The sequence below is a fragment of the Artibeus jamaicensis genome, unplaced genomic scaffold (assembly GCF_021234435.1).
Source record: "Artibeus jamaicensis isolate MK-2021 breed Jamaican fruit bat unplaced genomic scaffold, CSHL_Jam_final contig_685, whole genome shotgun sequence".
Taxonomy (NCBI): Eukaryota; Metazoa; Chordata; class Mammalia; order Chiroptera; family Phyllostomidae; genus Artibeus; species Artibeus jamaicensis.
In genome coordinates this window covers 27,497,449-27,521,851 of record NW_026521924.1, presented here as the reverse complement: position 1 = coordinate 27,521,851, position 24,403 = coordinate 27,497,449, and the positions used below count along the sequence as shown (strand labels likewise).

The window sequence follows — 24,403 nt, the reverse complement described above, 5'->3', positions numbered from 1 at the left end:
GCCCGGGACTGAGGACCTAACGGGGTGGGGTCCTTTGAGGTCTTTTTCTTCTTTCACTTTTAATTGTCTTCTACTTGTGGTAAAATACATGTAATACTCACCATCTTAACCCTTTTAAGTGTACAGTTCAGTGGTTTTAGGTACATTCACAAGGTTCTTCAGCCGTCACCACGATCCCTCTCCAGAGCTCTTTACCTCTTGCAAAACTGAAACTCTGCACCCAGTAAACACCAACTCCCACTCCTCCCTCCCCCAGCCCCTGGCAGCCCCCCTCTACCTTCTCTCTCTGACTCTGGCTGTTCCAGGCACCCCAGATGGGTGGAACCACACAGCATTTGTCTCGGTGGCTGGCTTATTTCCCTCAGCATAATGTCTCAAGGTTCATCCATGTTGTAACATGTGCCAGAATTTCCTCCCTCTTTAAGGTGGAATAATATTCCATGGTACAGATAGACCACATTTGATTTATCAATTCACCAGTTAACAGACCCTTGGGTTGCTGCCCCCTTAAGGCGTTCAGTTGTAAAATTGAGACGGTCCTGGGCAAATGGGGACAAGTTGGTCACATGTGGAACTTGCTGAGTTACTCCGTTCACAGAAGTTCCCGGTGGGCAAGGCATGGAAAATCTGTGCGTCGGTTTTGCCGCAACTTCCCAGAGGTGTGTTCCATCAGGTGCTGCAGACACTCCTGCCTACCTGCCTCTTGCCCTTCATGGCTCCTGTTCAGGGGGCACGTACTCTGGGCCAGGCCCTGGCTGGGCTTCGGGTTCTATCTCTCTGAGTCCTCCAACCCACTTACGGCTGGGGAGACCGAGCGCCTGACCTGGGGGGCACAACCTGGCAGCAGCAACGCTGGGACTCGGCCTGGTGTGTGTTACCCGCAGGTGCCTCAATTCCGCAGACTTTTCGGGGAGCCGGTGGGAATGTGCACTTGTCATCTGTAAAAAGAACATATTGGCTCCAAAGACAAGACAACTGCAGAATCAAAGTAGATAAATGTTTAAACGTTTACAGCTTTGTGTCAACCTCCATTTAATGTTGGTGAAAGCCTCGTGCGTTTCAAAAACAGTTTGCTGGCTGGCTTTTCTCATGTTGCACAAATTCCCGGTGATTGCCTAGAAATCATAGCAAATCTGTAAAGTAATTGTTTCTTGGCATCAACTACCTTCAAAAGAAAGTTCGGAAAAACCCTTTCCGATATTTTACAAGCCCAACAAACATACATAGTGTAGGATGTGGGTGCCATTTGATCTGTTTGCCGGGACGTGGGACCCTGAGGTCTGGGAGGTCCTGCAGTGACCCTGGCTGTAAACCCAGGTGTGCACGGCTGGGATGCACGGAACATCTAACCATCGTGCCACACTGCCCCCAGGATCCCATGAAACCAGCCCAGGGCACGTGCTTTACTCACAGTCAGGCAGACCTGCATTCAAGTCCCAGCTCTACCCTTCCTCACTGAGTGATCTCGGACAAGCTCCTTAACCTCTCTGTGCCTCAGTTTCCACACTGGTAAAATGAAGCTGAGAAACCATCCCTTTTCATTTAGCGTATTTTGAGGATTCAATGGGTGAATCATGTGATGTGCCTTGAAGGCCGTCTGGCGGAGAGGGAATGTAGCTGTTATAGTGTCTCATCTCCTGAAAGGACTCACCGTGGGTCGAAATCAGAGGCAGTAAGGAAGGCTGAAGACACTGGGTCGGGGGAGGCGGGGATCCGGGGTGCAGGTGCCGGAAGACAGGAAGGCAGCTGCTGGCAGCTGGGATGGGGGTGCACAGAATCCTGGGTTCCGAATGTGCGGCAGGTGAGGGGCGGCACCTGGGTCTTCTTTCGTGGCTTAGGCTCTTTGGTTGAAGCCCAGACGTGGCCTGGGTCAGGGCTGTCTGACGTGGTGCTTCTCACACCTGAGAGCTTTCCATGGCCTCGTGTTTCCCGAGTTCCCTCGGTGCCCACGGCTGCCCGTTGGCTGTAAAGCCCAATGTGGATTTTGTCCTAAATGGTGGATCCCGGGCATGGGCTGGGGGTGGGGTGGCTCTCAGAGCTGGCGGGAAGTCGTGGATCTGAGGCCTGTGTGGGGAGCGGGGAAGGCCCTGGGTGCATTGCTGCGGATGCGCCGAGAGTGCTGTTTACAGCATCAGAGAGACAGGAGGAGACGCTGGGGCCATGGGCGTGGGAAGGCGCTGCCTTTGGGTGCCCATGGACTTTCCGGTGGGTGGGGGGGAGGGGCAGACAGGGTGCACGTGGCACTCAGGTGACACCTCTGTCGTGGATGTGCTGTTGTCCCTTGTCAGCTCTTGGGTGGTATTCGCAATGGACGGTTAGAGGAGGGCGGAGAGAAAATTGACAAGAGGAGCTGCCTCGGGTTCTGGGGATGCAGCAGCCAACTCAACAAAGCTGCTGCCTTACATTCTGGTGAAGGGCGGGGGAGGCATTTCATAAACAAGAAGAAGCAGTGAAATATAGAATATGTTTGCTGGTGCGAGGTGCCGGGGTGGGGGTGGCGGCAGAGTGTGTGGGAGTTGGTGGGGGAGTTTACCCTTCAGATGGGTGGGATGGTGCGGTTTTCACGGGGTGGTCAATAGGTATTCAATAGGCTTGTTGAGCAGGCACATTTGAGCAGAGACCTGAGGCAGGGCGGGAGCCAGCCAGGGGCATGTCTGGATGGACCCTTCTCTATGGGGACAGCAACTTGGAGGCTCAGCAGTGGGTGAGCTCGGTGTGTCCGAGAGCAGCGAGGAGGAGGCTGTGCAGCAGGAGTGACGTGAGCGAGAGGGAGCGGTGTTGGGACAGCCAGGAAGGCGGGGCAGCCAGTTACACGGGGCCTAGCAGGCCATCGAGGGCTCTGACCACTGCAGGGCTCTGAGCACAAGGGGGACGGCGGCCCACTCTGGTCAGGTAATGTCTCTCTGACTATGTGGAGCACAGGCTGTGGGCGACGAGGCTGGCGGGGGGACCAGGGAGGAGGGGACTTCAGAACTCCAGGCAGGAGCATGGGCCTGAGAACTGGGTGGCCGTGGGGAAGGCGGGAGAAGTGGTCAGACCCTGGAGTTTTTGAAGGTAGATCTAACAGAGCTTGCTGACAGGTGGATGGGGTATAGGAGGTGACAGATAGGAGTCTGAAATGACTCTAAGGTCCTGGCTGAGTGGGAGAGCTCAGGGCTGTATCTGGAGCACTCCAGCAAGGAGGGAAACCAGCAGCTGCCAGGGTTGGCTTCTCCTTGGTGATCGCTGCTGGGCATAGTGGGCGCTGCTCGTGGGCAGCGCTGTCAGAGAGGCTCTGCCTGAGTCACGGTCACTCGGTCCTGAGAATGGTGCTCTCCCCCACCCCTACCCCCACCAAGCATCCTGTTGCAAGTAGGGGGGGATGGTGAAGTAAGGATGCCGCTGACCGTGACATGTGTCTGTCCACGTCAGCAGACCTCTCCTGGCTTGGCCTGGGCTGGGGACACAGGGAAGCTAATTAGAGCTGATGCAGGAGGATGGCTTCCAAGAGGCTGATCAAAAGTTGGCTGGCATCTGGTTCTGGGTGAGGAAAAGGGGGCGGAGGGTGTGTGTCGGGGGTCTCTCTGTGGGGAGAGGCTGGTATAGACATGACCTTGCGGGCTGTTTACAGCAAGTCTGCCCGCCTTTACCTTAGCAGGAAAGTCAGGAAAACATACAGAGGATTCTTTTGCTTTGAATGCATCTTCATTGCTGACTCCTAGGTCATTCTGCTCCTTGAAAGAAACTATTGATTGAAACCCACTGATTAGCTAGAGATGCTTTTGCTGCACATCATAGGAAAACTCACTGATGCAGTAACACATTTTCTTTCTCAGGTAACTAGGCATCTACGGTTCACGGTTGCAGAGCTTAGCAGTGCCATTTACACCCAGACTCCTTCCATTTTTCTGTTCCGCCATCTATTGCCGGTTGCTTCATAGTCATAGGATGGCTGCCACAGCTCCAGCCATCACATTTATACAGACCTAGAGACCAAGGCAGGCAGCAGGGGCAGTGGGGGAGAGCTTTTTCATTTTGTTTAGTGAGGAAACTTCCACTTACCCCAGTCGTCTCATGGGCCATCTGGGTCCCACATGTATCCCTAAACCACTAGCTGAGGGACAGAACCAGGTATTGCTAGAGAGGCTTAGAATCTCTCAGAATTCACCCTCTGAGGCTGGGGGAGGGCTTCTACCCACTGCTTGGACAAATCAGAGGACTTTTAACTCTGAGGATAAGGTGGGTATTAGCCCTTTGACTGTGCTTTGTATCCATGTGTTACCTCACCGAACCCGAAAACAACCTGAGTTGAAGTTCTTCCCATTTTACTGATGAGGAAACTGAGGCTGGGCTTATGTAACCTGCCTCAGAGCACACACACGTGGGGTATTCCAATAAGACAATAGGTATTCGAGGAGCTGTTAGGAGGCCTTGGTCATCCTGACCCACAGCAGCAGGCCACTCTGGGTTTTGAATCCAGGGAATCAGGCTCCAGAGTTTATTTCCTTCCCCCCCTCTGCTCAGTGGCTTCTGGTCTGTGCTGCCTGGGCTCCAGGACACCCCCGGCTGTGGCCGTCAGATGCGGGGGAGCCAGCAGGGACAGGCCGGGAGCCAGGTGCAGAATGGCACAAATCCCCCGGCTCCTGTGCTGGCTCAGCTGAAACGCGCCCGACACATGGGCCCCCGCCATCAGCCAGATGGTGGGTGCTGACAGTGGCAGGGCGTTCAGTATGGGGGGCTGGGGGTCAGGGTGGGCGCAGGCGAGGGGCCAGGCTGGTGACTTGAGGCAACGGTGGAGGAAACAGGATGAACAGGCAGGACAGAGCCCTGGCTGCAGCCCTGGGTGACTGACCGCTCAGAACCTCAGTTTCCCTACCCGTACCATGGAGGGGGCTGGGGTCCGGCTCTGGAAGGCTTCCATTCTCACAGGGTGACCTTGGGCAGGCGCCACACCTGTCTGCGCCTCAGTTTCTTCATTTATCATGAGGGGTTAATAAGAGGGATTGCTTCCAGGCAGCCATGAAGGCCGAGTGAGACTGTGCAGTGCCTGGCATCAGGCCGGTTGTGGGAGGTCCCCTCAGGCATTGGCACGGGTTTCAGAAGGTCCCGGGCAGGGGCCCACGGAGGCCCTTGGTAGGTGCCCCCTTTGCGTCCCCTCTCCAGCCCTGCACTGCCTCTCCTCCCTTCGTCCCTGAGTAGTTGTTCTCCCTCCTGAGAGACGGCTGAGCGAGAATAACTGTCATGCACCCGCTGCTCCCCACATGCCCTGGGCCAGGAGCCTCGGGGGGAGCATGTCGTTGAGCCCTCACAAGGGTCTCTGAGGGTGGGCTTGGTGATTGTCCCCATTCTAGAGACCCGGAAATGGAGGCAGATGGAGGAGAGTTCAGGCTGTTTCCAAATTGGATTTTCCTTTCCTTCATCCAATAATTCATTCATTGGACTTTTTTTTGTGCCTCCCTGAATGCTATAGGCTGTGCTTTAAGGTGGGGAGTGGTGGGGTGGACGTGGCAGGTGCTGTCACCGCCCATGGAACTGGCATTCTGGTGGGAGATGGACCTTAAACCAGCTCTTTTATTAGGAGGGACCCAGGGGCAGGGAGCATGGGCTGGTTCTCCCCGAGAGCCGAGCCCTGGAGGGACGAGTTCATTGCTGGTTGTGACAGGCCAGGTGTAGTCGGCCTCGGAGGGGACGAGAGAGCGTGACTGCATGAGTGTTTGTGGAGAGGATGTGTGGTGGCGAGGGTGGGCTCTACTTTAGGGGGATTAGGGAAGGGCCCACTCTGAGGAGGTGACGTGGGCACCGAGACCTGAAAAGCCAGGGCCCTGAGGTGGGGTCACGTGTTGTGTGCAGAAGGAGTGGCAAGGAGGTGTGTATGGCTGGACCTTCCAGCACCGGGGGCGAGTGGGCAAGTGGGGGACAGAATGGGGCAGCGTGGTGTGCTGTGTGTCTGCGCCTGCCTCCGGGAGGGGAGAAGATGGTGACTCGGTGGCCTGTGGTCTCCCCACAGTTGATGGGAGGTAGGGTGGGGGTTCACTTTTTAGGTGATGGGTGCTTCCAGGGTCAACATCTTTCACTGTTAACCTGAGGATCCTGAGGCCGTTTGAACTTTAGTAGCTTCCCTGTGAGTTACCACAGGGCCCTTTGGGGAGCAGGGGAGCAGGGGAGCAGGGGAGCAGGGGAGCAGGGGAGCAGGGGAGCAGGGGAGCAGGGATGGGATCCCAGGCGGAGTGCCTGGTGCACTCCAGGCAGCTGCCTGGGCCTCCCAGACATCGGAGCTGGGCCTGCTGGACACCAGGGCCCGGCTGTGCCTTCCCCGTTGGTCCCTCCCGGCTGGGGGCAGCTACTCTAGGTGTGGCCTGTCCTAGATGGCGGCCTCCCCTGGCTTGGCTCTGAGCCCGCTAGCCCTCCAGCCACTGGCCTGGGGTCCCCCAGGAGAGATTTGGCTTCCTCTGGTAAGCCAGGTCAACTAGTGCAGTGAAATACTACAGACGGCTGCTCCTCCAGGCCATCTGCCCTGTGTCTGAGCCCCCGTCCTGGCAGACTGAGTCCTGCCACCCTGGCCTTCACTTCTGTAGCTGGGAAATTCCCTCCCTGACCCTTCTGGTACCCAAGGGGTCTGGCATAGTTGAGGCCTCTGGCCTGGCTGTGTCTGGCGAGGGCTTCTTGGACCTCGCTCTGGGAATTATTTAAATGAGAGGCTGTCTGAACTTAGTTGGAGCTCATTGGTTTGACTGCAAGCTTCTGCATGATTTGGTTCCTGCTGACAAGGCCTTCAGTTTAGCAACACATGCTTATTGAGCACCTACTATATGCTGGGCCCTTGGGAGGCGGCAGGGAATATAGCCTCATGGAGCTGAGCTGCTCTTTGCTTGCTCTTTACCTCTTGAGGTTGCACTGTGGTCTCAGGTGACTGCAGGAGCTCCAGCCATCACCTCTTTGTTCCAGGCAGGAGAAGAGAAAGGAAGGGCCAGGAACAAAGGGGGTTTTACTGGAGTTCCCTACCAGTGATTTCTGCTTCCGTCTCCTTGACCACCTTTTGCTGCAGGGGAGGCTGGGCTTGTGGTTGTCTGGATTGATGCGTTGCCTTCCACAGCAGTGAGGGTTCAGTGCTACAGGATTGGGAAAGGGTGGTTTCCAGGCAACCAACCAACTGTGTTTGCTACTTAAATCTCCATTTCTCTCTTGTGGTGTTTATCATACACTGTTCAATGTACTCACTACAAGTATAATAAAATAATATTCTTGTCTGGGATTTGTTAGTAACAACCCCAGACACGTTTTAGGGAAACCTCAGTAAAGAGACACAAGTCCCTGCCCTTCTGGAGCTTCCGTGCTGGGGGGTGGGGGGGGAGGTGGGCTTTCCTCCAGCCCCACACAGCCCCTCCAGTGCCAGTCCACCTAATGTCCTCCATTCTGTTCCGTTCCAGGGCGATTGCCAGACGCGGGAGGAGGCAGTGGCCCTTGGCGTGGGCCTGTGTAACAACGGCTTCATGCACCACGGTAATCCACCCCTTCCCCTCCCCGCAGCCTCCATCTGTCCTGGAACAGAAGGGCCGGCGTGGCCTCTGGTCCCTGGTGCGTGTCACAGGGAGGGCAAACTGAGGCCCAGAGGAAGTATATGGTGGGCTGGAGGCTGCCCAGTGTGCCCATGGGTGAGCCCAGGCTAGACGCTGGGTCTGCAGGCCTGTAGACCGGGGCAGGGGCATGGTTTGGGGTGACTCTCGAATCCTCCCTTCCTCCCCCGCTGTTCTGCACTGATTAAGAGATCACTTCTCGTGTCCAGTGGGGCCAAGGTGGCTGGTAAACCTTGGCTGAAAAAACAGACTGGATTCAAGGCCAAATCCATGGCCTGCCTGTGCTCTTCCTCCTGGCCGCCCAGGGCTGTGGCCTTCTGGGATGGGCAGCAAGGCCCAGGCCTGGCCCACAGGCTCTGTGGGGAGGAGAGGACAGACTGGCCACGAGCGTGAGAGGAAGGCAGGGCTGTTCCTGGGACATTCAAGCCACGGTTCCCAGCCCCACCCTTCAGATGAGTCACTCTTCCCTGGGGAGGGGGAGCATGTGAGAGGGGTAGTGAGGTGGACAGTCCTGAGATGGTCCTGGGACGGGAAGCTGGGGAGAAGGAGGGAGAAAATGGTTCCATCGATAGATAGCACTTTACGTGAGAACAGAAGTCAGGGCGCTGTGAGCCTGGCCTCCCTCTAAGCCCTCTCCCTGTGTTGGCTTACTCCCTGTAAGGATCTTTGATGTCGGTATTAACATCGTCCCCGTTTGTAAAGGAGAAAGTAGAAGCCCAGGCAGTTAAGAAACTTGCTCAGGGTCACATGGCGAGTAGTCAGGATGTGAACCCCAGCAGGCCGGCTTCCCTAGCCACACACTCAACCCCCAGGCTCCGGGCCTTCCCTTGCTGGCCCTGGGGGAACCCCGTCTCCTGCCCTTTGGGAAGGACAGGTCGACTTTAACCCCTCCAAAAGCCCGTCTCCTGGTTCCAGCAAACTCTCAGGTCCCGGGGACTTGCATGGCCCTCGCCTGGGCTGCCCTTCCCTGCCTGCTTCACCCCTCCCTGGTTCCGAGTTCCTGCTCAATTCCTGCCTCCCTGACCATCTGACCACTCGACCACCCGGCTGAAGGGGCTCCTCTCCTTCCCCACTCGGCGCCTGGGTCAGACTCGCTTTTCTTCGTGGGGCAGTGCTCCCCTGGTCAGGCGGATTCCACGCTGCTCTTCTGTTCACTTGCTGAGGGGGTGTTTCCTGCGTGTGGGCACTGTGCAGGCTCTGGGGACAGCAGTGAGCAAGGCAGGTGACCGTCCCCCCTCAGAAGCTCACAGCTTTGTGTGTTGAGTGTTTCTGAGTGTGTGCATGTGTGTGACAATGAGAACAGCGAAGTGAGGACATGTTCTCAGCCGCTGGGTTCACTGTCCCTTCAGCAGGGCGAGAGGCGTGCTGGTCACAGGGAAGGCCACCTGGCCCCTCCCCTGCCTGGTCCCTCCACAGGCCTGCTTCTCTCTATAAGCTCAGGCTGCTCTCCAGGCCTCAGTTTCCCCATCTTTCTGCTGCGGGCCTCGCTGCCCTCTCCCCTCCGAGCTCAGCAGGCCTGTGGCCCTGGGGTTGGACTCACCCCTGAGCTGAGCCAGGCAGGTTGGCCTCAGCCAGGGCAGCCTCATCATTCCCGTTCATTGGCCCCGGCTCACCCAGGTCCCTCATTCCCAGAAGCTGCTCTGCTCCCTGTGGGGCCTCTGAGAGCTCAGTCCCTCCTGCCAGTCGGCCGGGCAGAACCTCTCATTTGTGGGTGAGAGTAATTAGGGGTCCACCCAGCCGCTGTTCCGGGAAGGCTGCTGGCTGAGGATGTTTAGTGGGGGGGTGACTCCCTGGCAGTACCAACACTCTGAGGGCCCCCCAGGGAGAGAAATTGCAGGGCGCGGCCGCTGCTCCCCTATTGCCTGCCACGAACTCAAAAACAGGCTAAAATTGGAAAGGGCCAAATCCTAGGTTTGTGGCCGCTGCAAAATGCAGGTTAGGGGGCAGAGTGGAGGATGGGGTGGGGCTTTCGTGGCGCCTCGAGGCTTCTGACCTGAGCTCATGGGCCCTGAGGTGTCCTCTGGGAGGCACCTGAGAAACTGGTGGTCCGGCTCTCTCACTTTAGGCACACACAGGGAAACTGAGGCTCACCACTTGAGCCTCACGGCCGCTTGATTCTCACAGCCGAGCTGGTGCCCTTACTCTCCCCGTAGAAGAGGAAACTGAGGCTCAGTGAGGCTACAAGGGCGTGAAGTTGGGAAGGTGCTGAGCAGGGATCTGCACCCAGGTCTGTGCCCATCTCGCAAAGCCTGGCCCGCAGCCTCGACAGGGAGATGGCCATGGCAGGACCTCACCTCGCTGAGTGGCTGGACGCGGGGACGCCAGCTGTCCCCCAGACATTTCAGCACAACATCCTTCGGCTTCTTCCCACATGTTTACGGTGGAGGTGGAGCCAGCCGGCCCCCTGGGGCCTGGCTCCCCAGCTCTGGGGAGAGCCGTAATTTGTGTGTCTGCTCTCGCAAGAGGTAAGCGGGGTGGCCGGAGAGGGACACTCACAAATAGCCAGCCGTCCCAGGAAAGGAGGAGGAATGGATGGAGCGCCGCCTGCTGCCTCTCTTTAGTCACCAAGGCAGCAGACAGCGTCTGTCTGCGGGGGTGCCAGGGACATTTTGTGAAGTGCAGGCAGCTGGTCTTCCTCCTCTCAGGCCCCCCACTTCCTACAGCCACCTCTCCCAGCCTGAGCCCTGACCGCCCCTCCTCCTGTAACTGGTCCGGCCTCTGTCCAACAGGCCAGGCTGGGCAGCGCAGTGAAAAGGAGGCGCTGTGCGACCTCGCTCAGTTTACGTAGCTTCTCCAGCCCGAGTCCCCCCTTGTGTCAAAGGGGCGCAGCACATCCTCATCTGAGGAGTAAGTGGTCCCGAGCCTGTGTCCATGGTGAGCCTGGCTCTAGTAGGTGCCTGGTTACATTGTAGTCCATAGGGACCAGGTTTCGTACTGGTTGTTACTGGGTATTTTTATTCCTTTACCTGGTTGGTCTTAGAACAGAGGTCAGAAAACTTTTTCTCCAGCCCTGGCTGGTGTGGCTCAGTTGGTTGGGTGTCCTCTCACAAAGCAAAAGGTCGCCAGTTCATTTCCCAGTGAGGGCCCATGTCTGGGTCGTGGGTTCAGTCCCCTGTCAGGGTGCGTGCAAAGGGCAACCCACTGATGTTTCTTTCTCTCTCTCCCTCCCTTCCCTTCTCTCTAAAAAAATAAAATAAAATAAATGGGAAAAAAGTTTTAAAGAAAAGGAAGAAAACTTTTTATCTAAAGGCCCAGATAATAAATATGTTGAGTGTTGGGCCGTGTGGTCTCCTGCAGTGATTCAGCTCCGTCACGGTGGCTCCACAAGCGGCCCCAGACGACACGTGAATAAACGGGTGCGGCTGTGTCCCAAGAAAACTTTCTTTATAAACAGAGGGGGAGAGCTGGCCGTCTCTGGTCCTCAGTGTCTCCTTGTGGTCTCCCGGTCATCCGTGAAGTCCAGCTCCTTGCCACATACTTGCTGTCCGTTAGGGGTCGCCCATCTGTTCATTGCCCATTCAGACCCTTTGCCCATTTATTTATGAGTTTCCCAACCTTCTCTGGTGGGTTTATTGGAGTTCCTTACATATTCTAGATAGGTATTCTTTGTTGGTTTTAGATATTAGTTTTTTTTTAATTCACTGTCTGCCCATGCCTTTTGTATCACATGGAAGTTATAGTGCTTTTTTTGGGGGGTGTGTGTCTTGTACTTGAACTCCTTTTCCTCTCCAGGACATAGATATTCTCCTGCATCTTGTCTGGTGAGCTTTAGTTTTCCTGTTCACATTTAGGTCTCAAATCCACCAGGAGTTGGTTGTCTGTGGTGTGAGGTGGGGGTCCAGTTTTATTGTTTTCCCCTACATGGGTTCTCTGCACCATCTGGAATCTTCCGTGTGACCATCATCCGTCAGGCACTAAGTTCTCATGAATACACGGTCCTCTTAAGTGATTTCTCTTCTCTTCCACTGGTTCCTTGTCTGTTTCTGCTGGCGTTCCACCCTGGCTTTGTCCCTGTGGCTTTGAAGTATGTCTTTATAGCAGGTGGGGCGAGTTCGGGGTTTTCGAGAGAAGTCAGAAAGCCAGTCATTTGGGTACAATACCCTAATATGTTAGTGTTGGCACCTGATTCTGTCTAATACAGCGTGGCGTCGGCCAAACCAAACTTGTCCAGGGGCTGGTTCCAGCCGGCGGCTGCCATTTGGCAGGTGTTGCTGAGCCCTCCCCCTGTGAACTTGACCCCGTGCTTGTGTGTCTGTGGGTTTGCAGTGCTGGAGAAGAGCGAGTTCAAGGATGAGTCGCAGTACTTCCGCTTCCACGCAGACGAGGAGATGGAGGGGACCAGCAGCAAGAACAAACAGCTTCGCAACGATTTCAAGCTGGTGGAGAACATTCTGGCCAAGCGCCTGCTGGTAGGAGCAGAGCTGAGCTGTAGCATCCTCCTCCCCAGACCCGCCTGCAGGCCTGGCGGCTGGGACACCTTCAGATGGGGGCTCAGCTTGGAGCGCCCCAGAGCATGGGTGATCCTAGGTGGTGGCTGGCAGTGCTGCCAAGGGGCCATCACTTCACTGGCCAAGAGAGCCTTCTCAAAGAAGTTAGAGCTGGCCGGGCTGCCTCTCTTGTCCGTTCTGTCACCCCTCGCCCACCCCCCTCCCAGCCTGGCGTTGTGCAGAGAGGATGGCTTCCCGAGATGACTCATTCTGTAGGCCGGGCCCTTAGGCCTTCTGGGCTGCCACCCTGTCCGTCCAGTTGCTTTAAATAGCCTTGTAGTTAAAGTGGCACATTTACCAGCCTGTCCAGATAGTTGAGCAGCCTGGCCACCAGGTCCTGTTCTGACAGCAGCCTCCATCTCAGTGCCTGGCCCGCGGTGGACGGTCAGGACAGCCCGAGAGCTCGGGTCTCCTGCCGCAGCCAGAGCGGGGGCCCCAGTCTAAATCCACAAAGACGGCCCCACGGACAGCTCTCCTGCAGCACTGCTGGGGGCTGCTGTCCTTGCGTTTCCTGCTTCTCCCGCTCTGCAGCCCGCCCATCCTTCCCACCACACTTAGGGTAAAACCCAGTCTCCTGTGGTCTGGGAGACTCTTCCTCCCTTTCCAGCCTCATCTGCTGTCTTTGCCCTTTCCTCAGTCCATCCCAGCTTGTCTGATCTGTGTTCTCATCCCCCAGCAGGTCCCTCGGGGCCTGCCTCAGGGCCTTTGCTCATGCTCTGCCCTCTGCCTGGGGCACTGCCTTCAGTCTTTAGAAAGTCCTGTTCCTCACTTCATTCAGGTCTTGGCTCACACATCACCTCTTCTGCCCCCGCCACACCATGTTCTGCCCCTTTAAGTGCTTTATTTTAACTCAAACTTCATACACTCCCTGTGTCACATTCTATATTTGTTTGTTGTCTGTCTCTCTCACTAGACAGATGCATCAGGGCAGAGACCGTCTGCCTAGTGCAGTACTGTTTCCAGCGCCCAGTAAAGTGCCTGAGCCGTGTAATAGGCAGCAAGGAGCTCAGCAGATATTTGTGGACCGGATAAATGCATTTTCTTGTGTCCCCAGCCAGCCTGCCACTCTGCAGGGGCTGCCCGCTTCTTGTCCCCGAGTTCTTGGTGACTAGACACCTGGATCTAGTTTATTCATTAAGCCAGTACACTTTTATTGAGCACCTACAGCTCGCCAGCAGACAGAGAGATGGTGGTGAATACCCGGGGGGCCTGTCCTCAGGGTGGGAGGGGAAGGGGAGCCAGGCGATGGATGAGAAGTAAACAACCGTGTGATCAGCGCCAGGCCGAGGCGGGGACTGGGTGGTGTGTCTTCACAGACTGGTATTGTGTACTGGGTGCTGTTTTATTCTCTCCTGCCACTCCCGCCCCCCTGCCCTGCACCCACACCACATCCAGATGTGGGGCCTGAGGAGCCAGCAGGGTGTCTGTCCTGTGTGGGCCAAGGCAGGGCTGGCCCCCCGCCTCCGTGCAGCCCCCCACCCCTCCCATCTCACTGCCTCTCTCCTGCCCCACAGATCCTGCCCCAGGAGGAAGACTACGGCTTTGACATTGAGGAGAGGAACAAGGCTGTGGTGGTGAAGTCGGTCCAGAGGGGCTCGCTGGCCGAGGTGAGGCCTCTCGGAGCAGCTGCCCTGGCAGGGGCTGAGTGTGGGTCGGAGAGAGGGGTGTCTCTCCATGTTTCTCGAGGCAGGCAGCAGTTCCTGGGCTGCCCCTCTTTGCTTGTTGCCTGTGTGGGGAAACTGAGTCTAGGGCTGACTTGTCTACATTCTTGGGGGAGCTGGGACAGGGCCCCTCTGCTCAGGGCTATCTGCCCAGTGTGTGTGCCACTGGCCCCCTCTGCTGGTCCCCGGGAGAGGTGCAATAAAAAGTTTCTGAATCAGCTGTGATGAGGAAAAACTACTGGTTTGATGGCCTGTAGGAGACAAGTTTGCTGCTCTGTCATGGACGAAGGTCTGGTGGAGGAAGGAGAGTGAGCGTGTGGCAGGCCATGCATCCTCTCAGCGGCCCCCCCCCCCCCGGGTGCGGAGGAGCATTGTCCAGGCACCCACGTGCCTCTCCGCAGTGGCTGCGAAGGCTTTCAGCTGCAGTGGCCACATGCTCACCCTCCGAGGCTGGAGCCAGAGGGCTCTGTTTGTCTAACGATCTAAGTGGTTCGAAGGAGGTGGTTGCAGGTCTTCGTTCAGGGTCAACGTCTCTTCCACTTCGCTGGCCACGCCCTCACGGTCATGAGGTGGCTGCCTTAGTCTGGCACCTCCTGTCCTAACGGGCCAGGCCGGGCAGGAAGCAGGGGCAGGCCAGGGTGGCCTCTCCTCTAACCGCCTGCAGCAGGCGACTCTCCATAGTTCGTTGGCCAGCACAGGGTCTCACCAGCCTGCAGAGGGGAGGGACCGCTTGCTGCACAGGGGATCGGGTTGCCCTGGGGGTCCCTCTGGTCATGCTTGGTCCCGGGGGGCCGGTGCTGTGCTGCTTGAATGTGCTCAAGGCTCCTTGGCGAGGAGGGGAGGAGACTGGTAACCTGGCTGCGTGTCTCCTCCGCCAAGATGGCTGGCCTGCAGGTGGGGAGGAAGATCTACTCCATCAACGAGGATCTGGTGTTCCTGCGGCCCCTCACAGAGGTGGAGTCCATCCTCAACCAGTCTTTCTGCTCCCGCCGCCCGCTGCGCCTCCTGGTGGCCACCAAGGCCAAAGAGTGAGTGTCCCCAGGGGCCAAGCGTCCCACCTCCCACCGACCTTCCCCTTGGTGGAGGCAGGGCCTGGGCTCTCCTGGTGCCCAGTGGGTGGGGCTCATTCGGCAGGCATTTGCTGCGAGGCTGCTACCTTCAGCAGGTGGTTATCGAGGGCCCACGGAGTGTTCAGTGGTGTTCCAGGCCCTGGATGGATGCGTTTGTATGTTCCCTAGATCTCAGTCGGGTTGGAGGTTAGAGCAGGAGACAGACGCTGAAACAAAAATGGGGAAGCAAGGGGCACACTGAACTGGCAGGAAGTGGGGACCAGCATGGGGAGCTGGGAAAGAAGATGGGCTCTGTGGAGAGATGGTGGTTGGAGCCACCGAGACCTGAAGGAGGTAGGGAGGGGCGTGGGGGGGGTTTGTGGGGGAAGAGGGCTCCAGGTAGAGGAAATAGCCAGTGCAAAGGTCCAGATGGAACCGTGGCCGGGTGTGTGTGAGGAGTAGTGAGGAAGCTGGTGGGCTGGAGCGGAGTGAGCAAGAGTGGTCTGGTGAGAGCAGCCAGACAAGCAGGGCCTGGTCCCGCAGGACGCTGTGCCCACAGCAGGACCCTGGAGCCCAGTGAAGGTTCTGAGTGGAGAAGGGTCCGATGTGGGTTCTGCAGATTGCCTCTGGCTGCTAGTGAAGACTGGATCGTGGGGGGCAGAGGCGGCAGCAGGGGTGTGGCGAGGAGGCTGCTGGACTGGCCTGCGTGGCTGCAGGGGTGGCGAGAAGTGGTTGAATACCAGATATAGGTACAGGGAGAAACATTGTCTATTTTAGAAATTGTGCATTTGGTTTCCACCTCTCCCTTCTATTTAAGGCAAACGCTTTGCAGTTTTCTGTTGACATGAGTGATGGAAAGTTTTAAATAAGATTATTTCAGTAAAGAGGCAAGTCAATTTAGGGAAAATGATTGATGGGTTGGTTGGCATGTGGAAGTGGCAGAAATCACCAAGGTGGAATGTGCCTGTCTTAAGTTCTAGGAGACACCTGGGGTTTGGGAACAGGCTCCCAAGATGGCTTTATCTGGTGGGGGGACAGGAAGGATGATCCTGAAGGCCATTGTAGGGGACACACCCTTATGGGAAGCAGACAGCTGTACTGAAGCCCCCGGATTAATGGCCCGCACTGCACGGTCCGGGGCAGGTGCCACTTGTTCAGCTCTGGTGTTCCACCCACAGAATGGCCGAGACCTGGGCTTTCGAACCGTGTTCTCCAAGGGACACGTGTGGGCATTTTTCTAGACTCGGCACCAAGATGTGTAGGTCACTTCTCACTCTTCTGTCCATGATTGTTGAGTAACATGTTCACTGGCTGAGGTGCTGGACTGGCCACCAAGAGGCCTCCTCCCACCAGTAGGGTGGTGGAGAAGGTGGACGGTGATGTGGGATTCTGTGCGTGGACTTCAGCTTCGTGGGCAGGCCGGTGGTTCTGACTGCCCTGCAATCCCGGTGGCGTGGGCTTTGCTTAGGCTACCTGAGGTTTCTCTGTATATTTGGGGGCTGGTAAGCCTGGCCCTGCTATTATTCTTAGGCTGGATTTCCCCAAAGTCTGGGAGGCAGAGGCTCCCCAGGGTGGTCCCTTGGGCTGTTGGGGGTGATGCGGCTTTTCCTTATGGCTGCTTCTGCCTGGTGCAGGATCATCAAAGTCCCCGACCACCCAGAGTCTTTGTGCTTCCAGATCCGTGGAGCTGCCCCGCCGTACGTCTACGCTGTGGGGCGAGGTGAGTGGAGCCTGGCAGATAGCAGGGCGCTCTGGGAAATGGGTCTGCGTGGGTGACGGGAATCCAGAGCCACCCAAACCATTGCCACCAGGCCTGCACCTCACTGTGCTCCATTACCACTTACTTTATTTGCTTAAAGCCAAGACCTGCAAATGCAAATGTGTACAAGGGTGAGGCAGTTACAAATTGTAACTGAGAGGAAGACAATAGGGAATGGTGGGGACTGTGACAAGGTGGAAATACACATTCACTCTAAAAGGGGCTGTCTTCCTCAGCTCAAGCTCCTGTTGCCAGGCAGCATTGTGGGCCCACTCTTGCCAGATTTCATTTTTGAAGAGAAACCGTATAGGAATTTTGGCCACACCTCTGTGGCAACAGCCAGTTCATGGGCTCAAAGTTTGAGGCCTCTGCTTCCTGTGCTGCCTTCTCTTATGCTGTTTAAGGGTTTACTCCACCTTGGAGGCAAACCAGACCAGTCTGAGATCCTGCGTTCCCAACCCTTTGTGCATCTGTAGGCCCCAGTTTTAAAGTTTAAACATTAATTGTCCACTTTTGTAGTGGTATTTGTCTTTTTTCATATTTATTAAGAAAATGCATATCAGGATAGAAATCTGAGAATTTGTTACTATTTTAAAGTGCATTTCTATTTTATATATTTTTAAAGCAGGGGCTCCTAGCTGGGGGCAGTTTCACCTTCCTGGAGACAGCTGGCAAAGTCTGGGCACACGTTTAATTGCCACAGCGGCGTGGGGTGGGGGGAGCATCTCATGGGTAGGGAGCAGGGATGCTGCCAACGCCCTGTGGTGCACAGGACAGCCCAGAATGTCAGCAGTGCTGAGGTGAGGAGCCTTGCCTTACAGCATCTCCGGAGAAGAGTAGGTGTTTATAGGCAAACCAGGCGAAAACAGCTGGTATCTCTCGAGCACGTGCTAAGAGCTGGATGGGGCTGAATGCCTTAACTCGAGTCTCTCACAGATCCTATGGGTGGACATTATTAGTATCTTCATTTTACAGACAAAGAAACTAAGGCCCAGAGAGGTTAAGGACCTTAACCAAAGGTCACACGGTTGGTTAGTGGCAGAGCCAGGGGTGGAACCCAAGCTGGGTGGCTGTGGGCTAGCTGCCGCTTCTCTGAGACTGAGTGTCTTTGTCTGCACAGTGTGAATGCTAGCCCCTGCCCTGCCTACTGGAGCGGGCCGGAGAGGGGCTCCAGGGTGGGAGGGCTGGAGGCGGAGTGTGTGGGTGGGGGACAGCGTGCGTCTGGATACCCTCCTCGCCTGCGGCTCAGGCCCTCTTTGCCTGGCCTTCAGCCTGCAGCACTCCCATCTCCCTTAGGCTCAGAGGCCGCGGCCGCAGGGCTCTGTGCTGGCCAGTGTATCTTGAAGGTCAGTGGCAACAATGTGATGAACGACGGTGCCCCAGAAGTCCTGGAGCACTTCCAGGCATTCCGGAACCGCCGAGAAGAGGCCCTGGTAAGCCACCTAGCAGCCAGGGGAGCTCTGTTCTTGGGGGGGGGCGGGTGCTGAGGACCACCCTCCTTTCTCTGGAAAAAGCCTGAGGCATCATGCCTTTTTGGGTCAGGTGGGGCTGCCCACCTGGTGGGACTGAGCTGAGCTTGCGTCCTGTGCCCCTGCAGCCTCCCTAAACTGGAGGAGCTGGGCTGTGAAACCTCATGGCCTCGGTTTTCACAGCTGCGAAATGGATGCAGCACTACAGAGGCACATTGGGCAGATAGATACGTTGGGGGTAGAAGTCGATGTTATACTCGGGTTGGGGCTGGGGTTCTGTGGAAGGTGATACTCATTTATCGGTTCATCTAGTGTTCATCAAGCACCAGCCACGTGCCTGACGTGTTTCTAGGCCCTGGGGCCCCAGGGGAGACTTTCATTGTCAAAGGCTCCTTCTCCCCAGCTTCTGTGTGGAGTTTAGACTGTAGAGGGTGAGGGCTGAGTGTGACGGGAGGTCCCGCAGGAAGGTTCCCAAGTGAAGTCTTGGGGGCCTCCCCTAAGGTGGTGTCACCAGCAGGCTGAAAACCTGAGTTTTGGAGGCAGGGAACTGTGTGTACCTTTGCCCCATCCCTTCGTTCCTGGTGCCCAGCGTTGTGGCCCCTCTTACTCTGCTCCCCTCACAGGGCCTGTACCAGTGGGTCTACCACACCCATGAGGACGCTCAGGAGGCCCGAGCCAGCCAGGAGGCCCCCGGCGAGGACCCCGGTGGCGAGGGGGCCCCGGAGGAAGACCGGTCTGACTCAGGTAACGGGACAGGCGGGCAGTGTGACCGAGACTCCAGCGGGGCCTGGGTCCTCTTCGGTGTCTACACTCTTCCCTGGTCCCTCCCCATCCGTCTGGTTGTCATCAGTTCTGTAGCAGTTTCCCGTGGCTGCTGTAACGAAGCCCCGCAAACCTGGTGGTTTCAACAGCACAACGTGTCCTGTCACAGTCCCGCAGGTCGGAAGTCCGAAACCAGTCTCCCTGGGCTGGGGTCCAGGTGGCAGCAGGCCTGCGCTCCTTTCTGCGGCCCATTCGTGCGCCTGCTCCGGCTTCTAGAAGCTGCCTGTGCTCCTTGGCTCACGGCCCTCTTCCTTCGTCTGCAGAGCCAGCAGCGTCGGCCGGAGTCCTTCGCACCTTGCTGTCTCCCTAATTCTGCCTCTTGTTCCCCATTTAAGGACCCTTGTGATTACATCGGGTTCCCCTGGGTCAGCTGGGGTCAACCTGTTGCAAAGTCATCTGATTAGAACCTGAATTCCATCAGCAACTGCAATTTCCTCTTGCCTTGTAAGAGCATCCTTACAGAGTCCAGGGATGAAGCTGTGGGCATCTTTCTGGCATCTCTTCACTTTCCATTTGCCCTTTCTGCTTCATCCACCCCAGCACCCAAGTGTACTCCTGCCCCAGGACCTTTGCACTTGCAGTGCCCTCTGCTCAGAATGCTCTCCTTTAGAGAATTTATCTTGCTCACCTCCCTTCTCAAATGTCACCACCTCAGAGAGGCCATCCCTGAGTGCCCTTCTGTCCCAGTGTCTCCTTATTCTGTTTTTCTTCACTGCATGTATTATTAATATATATCTTGCATTGCCTTTTTTTATGTCCTAAATATGTCACTTCCTAACTGGATGGCTTCTGCGGAGTCACTTAGCCTCTCTGGGTCCATGTGAATTGGGTCTGAATCTGGGTTACCTAAAAGCACTGACTCAGAAAACTAAAAAGTCTGAGTAGAGTCATACAAGCTTCAGGTCTGGCTTGATCTAGTACTCTAATAGAGTCTCCTGAGGAGTCTCCTTCTCTCCAGATTTCAGCTCTGCTCCCTCTGTGTTGGGTTTCCTTTCACATGCTGTTTTCTCCGTTTGGTGGTTCTGGCAGCTTGGAATCCAGTTGAAAAGAGAATGTCTCCTTCTTTGTAGATCCAGCAAAATCCCAGAGTTGATTCTTATTGGCTCAGCTTGGGTCACATGCTCATTTCTGAACCAGTCATTGTGAATACAGGAAATCGAGTATGCTGATAGGCCAGGCCTGTGCCTCTGGGGAATGATGTGGGTGAAGGGCACAGGTCCCCACTTCTGAGCCACATAGACGAAATAGGGCACAAGCGCTGATTTCTAGAGAGACAGTCCAGGACGAGGGGTGAACGATAGCTGGCTAGCAGAACTGAACAGGGCTGTCACACAGACTTCGGTTTCCTCTGGGTAGCGGGAGCTGTCCGCGGTGCTGGGCCAGTGGGCGGGCTGGCTGGCTGTTGGGTGGAGCCCCCGGCTCAGGGTTGCCTATCCTTTTGGCTTTCAGCCTTCCCCTTGCTGTCCCTGGGTCCCCAGCTGAGCCTGCATGAAGACAGCCCTGTGGTCAGCCTGACCGTGGACACTGTGCACCTGGAGCATGGCGTGGTGTATGAGTACTCCAGCACAGCTGGCGTCAAGTGTCACGTGCTGGAGAAGATTGTGGAGCCCCGCGGCTGCTTCGGCCTCACTGCCAAGGTCTTGCTGGGCGTTTCCCTGCCCTGGGTGGGGGTGGAGCAGCCTGATTCCCATATTCTCAGAGTTAGCCTAGAATTCTAGTTTCTGTCCCACCACATGGGACTTAGGAGAGTGACTTACCTCTTTAGCCTCAGTTTATGCATCTGCAAAATGGGCCAGTAAAGGACCTAACCTCACAGGGGTTATTAGGGTCATACAGAAGTTGCTGCAGATAAACTGTTTAAGACTCCCCCTTAAGGCATGTGTTCAGGAGTTGCTAATGTTTCTGCAGATCCTTGAGGCCTTTGCTGCTGACGACAGTGTCTTCGTGCAGAACTGTGGGCGGCTCATGGCCCTGAGCAACAACATCAAGACCATGTCCCATTTTGAGTTTCGTAACATTTGCGACACCAAGCTGGAGAGCATCGGCCAGAGGATTGCCTGCTATCAGGAGGTACCTGCGCCCATGGGGCCTCAGCCTGGAGGACTCGGGTTGTACATGCCGAACCCCACCCCCAACTGAGCTTAGGCAAGGGGGAGGGCTTATTGGTTTAAAGTACTGAAGGGGAACTGCAGGCATGGCTGTGGCAGGTGCTCCAACAGGTAGCCCTGTCCTAAGAACGTGGCCTCTCTCCTTCTCTTGACTTTATTTGTCTGTGTTGGCTTTGCTGTTGGGTGGGCCATTTTCATTTGGTGACCAACGGGTCCCCGGTAGTAGCTCTAACCTTAGCAGCCTGCATAGTAAGGGGACTGGGTGAGAGCTTTCATCGGCTTCGCTTGGGTCCCCTGCCTAACCCTGTATTGGTCACTGCAGGGGTGGGGAGGCAGCTTACCTGAACTGCAGGGGCTGCAGGGTGGGGAGGGGTGGTCCCTCAAGGGCAGGGCGCATGTGCAGCTAAAGTGGGAAGTGGATGTGAGCCTCAGATTTTTTCAGACTTTCCCCGACATCCAGATCCACTGAAATGCAGTATAGGGGAATCTGCTTTTCCATCAGAGCTGTTCATCTTGCCCTGTTTCAGGATGAAGTGGGTACTAGGGATGGGCCAGAGTTCCCAGAGTCCTGAATCATGACCTCACCCCCCGCCCCTTTGTCAGTTTGCAGCCCAGCTGAAGAGCAGGGTCAGCCCACCCTTCAAACAGGCAACTCTGGAACCCCATCCGCTGTGTGGCCTGGACTTTTGCCCCACCAATTGCCATATCAACGTCATGGAAGTGTCCTACCCCAAGACCACCCCCTCCATTGGCAGGTCCTTCAGCATTCGCTTTGGTCGCAAACCCTCCCTCATTGGCCTTGACCCAGAGCAAGGTAACTGCATGCGTCTGTTAGAAATTGTGTTTGGATCCCATGCTAGATACTTAACAGAAACATGTCTGGAGGCCAGTGGTCCAGGGCTGGAATAGTGGCTTCATAGTCATCAGGGAACCTAGGCTCCTATTTCTACATCCTCATCTATGTGGCTTTCATCCTGAAGGATGCCTCATGGAATAGAATGGCTGCTGGAGTACCAGTCATCATGCCTGCCTTCCAAATAGGGAAAAAAATCACAGTAGTTAAAGGCATATTAGCACCAAACTGAAACTTTCTTCTTGAAGTAATCTAGTGGATTAAAATAATATTTAAAAGGGGAAATTTTCTCATTCATTGAGATCTTCAACGTGAATTTATATACCCCTGTCCAAGGGGATTGTGGGCGTCTGGGCGCTGTTTCCACGCGAGCTCTCCCTCTCTCCGTGTAGGCCACCTGAACCCTATGTCCTACACCCAGCACTGCATCACCACCATGGCGGCCCCATCCTGGAAGTGCCTGCCTGCTGTGGATGGGGACCCTCAACGCCAAGGTCTCCAGGACAGCAGCACTGGGCCAGCCAATGGGGCTCTGGGCCCGGAGGACCGGGGCCTGAGCTTTCTCCTCAAGCAGGAGGACCGCGAGATCCAGGACGCCTACCTGCAGCTCTTCACCAAACTGGACGTGGCCCTGAAGGAGATGAAGCAGTATGTCACCCAGATCAACAGGTGAGCGCTGGCCCCTGGGGGGCCTTGGGGGGCGGGTGTTAGAGAGTCAGGGTTCTTTGTAGTGGGGAGCTGTCCTGTGCATCGCAGGCTGTTTATCAGTATCTCTAGGTGCCTGCAGCCTCCCTGTTCCCCAGTTGTGACAAACAACATCTTCAGCCTTTGCTGAATACCCCTCAGGGGGGCAGCGGCAAATCACTCCTGACTGAGAACGGCTTTTCCAATGAAGTGACGGACGTGGGCAACAGCCATCAGTACAGGCTCTTTGGTGAACGGTTTGGGGGCCTTTGTAATTTTAACAGAGAGCGAGATGGCAGGACACGATGTCCCTTCGGTGTAGTGCGGCGGGCACACACACAGAAGCACTTACCAAGTGTTCTCGCCAGCAGAACCTGCACCGCCCTCTGCTCGGAGCTCTGGGTCTCCCTCACTGCTCCTCGGCGGGCGGTGGGGGTGGGGGCTGGTGACGTGCCACCCGGGGGACACAGATGGCCAAATGCAGAGGGAGGGCGATTCTAGAGCACAGAGGACCTGGTTTCTTTAACACAGGATGGGTGGGGGTTGGGGCGGGGAGCAGGTACCAGGAGGAGGAAGAGGAGGATCTGATGGAGAAGAGACTTGGGAGATATACCAAGCAAATGCTGTGTCTGGGCCTGGTTAGGGTTCTGTTTCTCGTGCACCATCTGGGGACAGACACGTGTGAGACCATCAGGGACATTGGAACAGGGACCGGTTACCAGATGACATTGAGGAATCATTAATTTTGTTAGGCAGGTGGTAGCAGGCTGGTTAGGTTTAAAGCAGGGTTTCTCGGCCTCAATGCTGTTGATGTGGGTGCTGGGTTATTGGTGGAGGCTGTCGGGTGTGTCAGACACTCAGTGGCATCCTTGGGGCCTGCTCATCCCTGGGGCCTTGAACTTGGTGTAAGTCGGTGATAAAATAAAGAACCTCTGTATCTCACGCCCCCTACAGGAGAGACCTGTATGTACACCTGCCAAGTTGCTAGTGGGATTTTCAGGGAAGGGACAGAGCATTTGATGGCTCCCTCTGTTAGGGTCAAAGGTGAGGCCTGAGGTCAGGGCCTTGCCCAGTAGCCTTCATGGAGGCAGTGGAAGCCACGGGCATGTGATTTTAAAGTCAAAATCTTCGCTTCCACAGGCTGCTGTCCACCATCACGGAGCCTACCTCGGGAGGGTCCTGCGATCCGCCCTTGGCTGAGGAGGCCTCGTCCTCCCCGCCGGTCAGCGAGGAGAGCGAGATGGACAGGACCGACCACGGGGGCATGAAGAAAGTCTGTTTCAAGGTGTCTGAGGAGGATCAGGAGGACTCGGGTCATGACACCATGAGCTACCGTGACTCCTACAGGTGGGGCTGCTGTGTGCGTCCTGGGGGCTTTGGCGTGGGTGGCGGTGGGACAGTTGAGGCCATGGACTTGTGGGAAGTCAGAATTAGAGGGACATTTCCCAGGAAGCAGCGGGATGGGGCAGCGTTGCTAAACCATGTGGTTCTGGGGGTTACCTGAGCCCTCAAAGCTGCCAGCTGCCCCGCCCTGAGGCTGATGTTTCGGGGTCTGTCCCCTTGTGGACACCACCCACCCATTCTACCCCACATCCATGCTGCGCTCGCTGGCGGACGTGGCCGAAGGGAAAGCCCGGATCTTGGCTTGGCTCAGAGCTCCCCTGGTTTCTGCAGCGGGTAGTTTATTTTCGCTCGGTCCGAGGAGGAAGATGATTTCTTTTTCTTCCGAACTCCGAGAGGGTTGGAATTGTTTTTCTGCTGGTTAAGCTAATGTAACGAGATCAGTGAAGTCCTAATTAGTGGATTAAATGGATGAAAAACTCAATTTCCTGTAATATACCGTATAGTGGGTAAATGGAAGTCCTTCACACAAATCAATGAGCCCCATGGACTCCTGGGAAAGGAGGTGGAATGTTCGATCACTGCCAGAGTGAAGCGTGGGGGTGGGGGCGCTTTAG

The 24,403-nt window shown here is 56.2% G+C and overlaps 1 protein-coding gene across 1 annotated transcript in view; it reads left to right on the top strand.

Moving 5' to 3' along the window:
* The window catches only part of PREX1 (phosphatidylinositol-3,4,5-trisphosphate dependent Rac exchange factor 1), a 165,814-nt gene that overhangs the window by 122,975 nt on the left and 18,436 nt on the right, over window positions 1-24,403 (top strand). Inside the window, exons 15-26 of the mRNA XM_037164642.2 lie at window positions 7,407-7,479; window positions 11,820-11,962; window positions 13,555-13,647; window positions 14,581-14,729; window positions 16,385-16,470; window positions 17,806-17,942; window positions 18,602-18,722; window positions 20,250-20,437; window positions 20,709-20,870; window positions 21,512-21,722; window positions 22,154-22,430; window positions 23,586-23,792. Of these exons, the coding sequence (XP_037020537.2) occupies window positions 7,407-7,479; window positions 11,820-11,962; window positions 13,555-13,647; window positions 14,581-14,729; window positions 16,385-16,470; window positions 17,806-17,942; window positions 18,602-18,722; window positions 20,250-20,437; window positions 20,709-20,870; window positions 21,512-21,722; window positions 22,154-22,430; window positions 23,586-23,792 (1,847 nt within the window). The remainder of the gene's footprint in view (window positions 1-7,406; window positions 7,480-11,819; window positions 11,963-13,554; window positions 13,648-14,580; window positions 14,730-16,384; window positions 16,471-17,805; window positions 17,943-18,601; window positions 18,723-20,249; window positions 20,438-20,708; window positions 20,871-21,511; window positions 21,723-22,153; window positions 22,431-23,585; window positions 23,793-24,403) is intronic.